The 1,602-nt window shown below is 42.4% G+C and overlaps 1 protein-coding gene across 1 annotated transcript; it reads right to left on the reverse strand.

Annotated features, from left to right (window-relative positions):
* Positions 1-205: 205 nt before the first annotated feature.
* Positions 206-1,456, reverse strand: SARC_15735 (hypothetical protein). The gene is made up of 2 exons (XM_014290150.1): positions 1,225-1,456; positions 206-700 (listed from the first exon to the last, which is right to left on the reverse strand). Exons 1-2 carry the CDS (start codon positions 1,300-1,302, stop codon positions 416-418), a joined length of 363 nt encoding a protein of 120 aa, XP_014145625.1. The 5' UTR covers positions 1,303-1,456; the 3' UTR covers positions 206-415.
* Between the last annotated feature and the right edge of the window lie 146 nt (positions 1,457-1,602).

Genomic DNA, 1,602 nt, shown 5'->3' on the forward strand with positions numbered 1-1,602 from the left:
ATAAATGTAGTATATATATATATATATATATATATCTATATATATATATTTATATATAGATATATATATGTATAACCTAGGACTAAACTTAACCAGCTATTTGCGATATGAACACTTGACACGGCAAAGTAAATGTCACCTATAGAAGAGGTTAGTGGAGACACGTGCGCACTTGTAAGAATCTATAAGCGTTTTGTAGTCGTTCCTTACATTTTTTGCTATTAATGTATACTGCTTATGAAGCAATTACCGAAACAGGAATATCAAGCCGTCCTATCTGGATGATGAGGGTTATATTTCTCTCAGATATTGTACTAGCATGGAACACCGCATCAGCAAATACACTCTGAAAGAATTCACAATATAGTCTGAGCTTCTCGTGCATGTGTCTTATTATAAACTATAAAGTTGCAGCTTATACCCACGAATGCGCCCGGATACCCAACTTCCTTAAATCTTGGAAATACTTGATACTCGTGGCCAGATCATGATCCTTCCATCCCCAGGTCCATCCCATAAAACACATTGGACTGCCAGATACATGGTCTTCAAAGTAGAACTCGTCGATCAGATGCGCTATGTCTGCATCGAGCAGCTGCCAAGCGAGTGCGGTCTCGACCGCTGGTGTGTCAATGTCGAGTTTGAACACCACAAAATCCTCTTCTCGACAGTTGGCCTTTATATATTGCAGCGGGTTATGCTATGGAGCGAAACAAGCGGAAGAAATGAGCTAATGATTAATGGGACCACCTTGGAGTGGTACCCTATGGCCTATTGTCGTGGTAAGCTGGGGGGAACTGGGTGGTATGGTATAAACAAAATCATGGTGAATACATGGAGCGCAAGCGGAAGAAATAAGCTAACGATAAATAGGACCACCTTGGAGTGGTACCCCATGGCCTACTGTCGCGGAAAGCTGGAGGGCACGGAGTGGTATAAATAAATTCCATGGTGAATACCAAGAAGAAACTACAAGCGGCATTGTACAATTCCACAGGAAGTTCAATGCCCCGACACAGCACCATTGATCACAATGAATAGCCAAAGTGTGTGTTTGTTTTATTTCAATTCTACAAGACAGTTTCCTGGAGGCTACAGAACGGACGAAACGAGCCAAAGAAATGCCTTTTGTTTAATATACATTAAATCAGACGAACAACGTCCCAAGGGCACAGGCACTGCAAAAAAAGAATATTCTAATCCTATTTCGTAAACACCACACACCAGGCTGCCAACTTCAGGGGTCACAGGAATCGCGAAAAAGGACGACTTCACAAGAATATCAGCGGGGGTATCCTGCATGAGATCAATCTGTTGGCCGCTGGCCTCCCATCCCCAGATATGGTCGAATTCAATGCCATGAACACGGTATTGCTCTACAAACCATTCTTGCGAAGCACCACCAGGCCCGGCTGTGTATCTGTGCGGTGCACAGTGAGTGGGAATTGGGATTGTCAACCCTTTTACAAATGTTGTGCGGTCCAAAAAGAGCACAGATTGCACAGTTTACACATAAATACTCGGATACGCACGCACACACACACACACACATATATATATATATATATATATGTGCGTGTGTGTATGTATACATACAGACAT

Source organism: Sphaeroforma arctica, assembly GCF_001186125.1.
Source record: "Sphaeroforma arctica JP610 unplaced genomic scaffold supercont1.6639, whole genome shotgun sequence".
NCBI lineage: Eukaryota > Ichthyosporea > Ichthyophonida > Sphaeroforma > Sphaeroforma arctica.

Bases quoted from the DNA above. Each gene is read 5' to 3' on its own strand.
- SARC_15735 (XM_014290150.1), bottom strand. From the start codon at position 1,302: ATGCAGGATACCCCCGCTGATATTCTTGTGAAGTCGTCCTTTTTCGCG. The intron at 701-1,224 runs GTGTGTGGTGTT...TTCGCTCCATAG, and splicing joins CCCCTGAAGTTGGCAGCCTG to CATAACCCGCTGCAATATAT.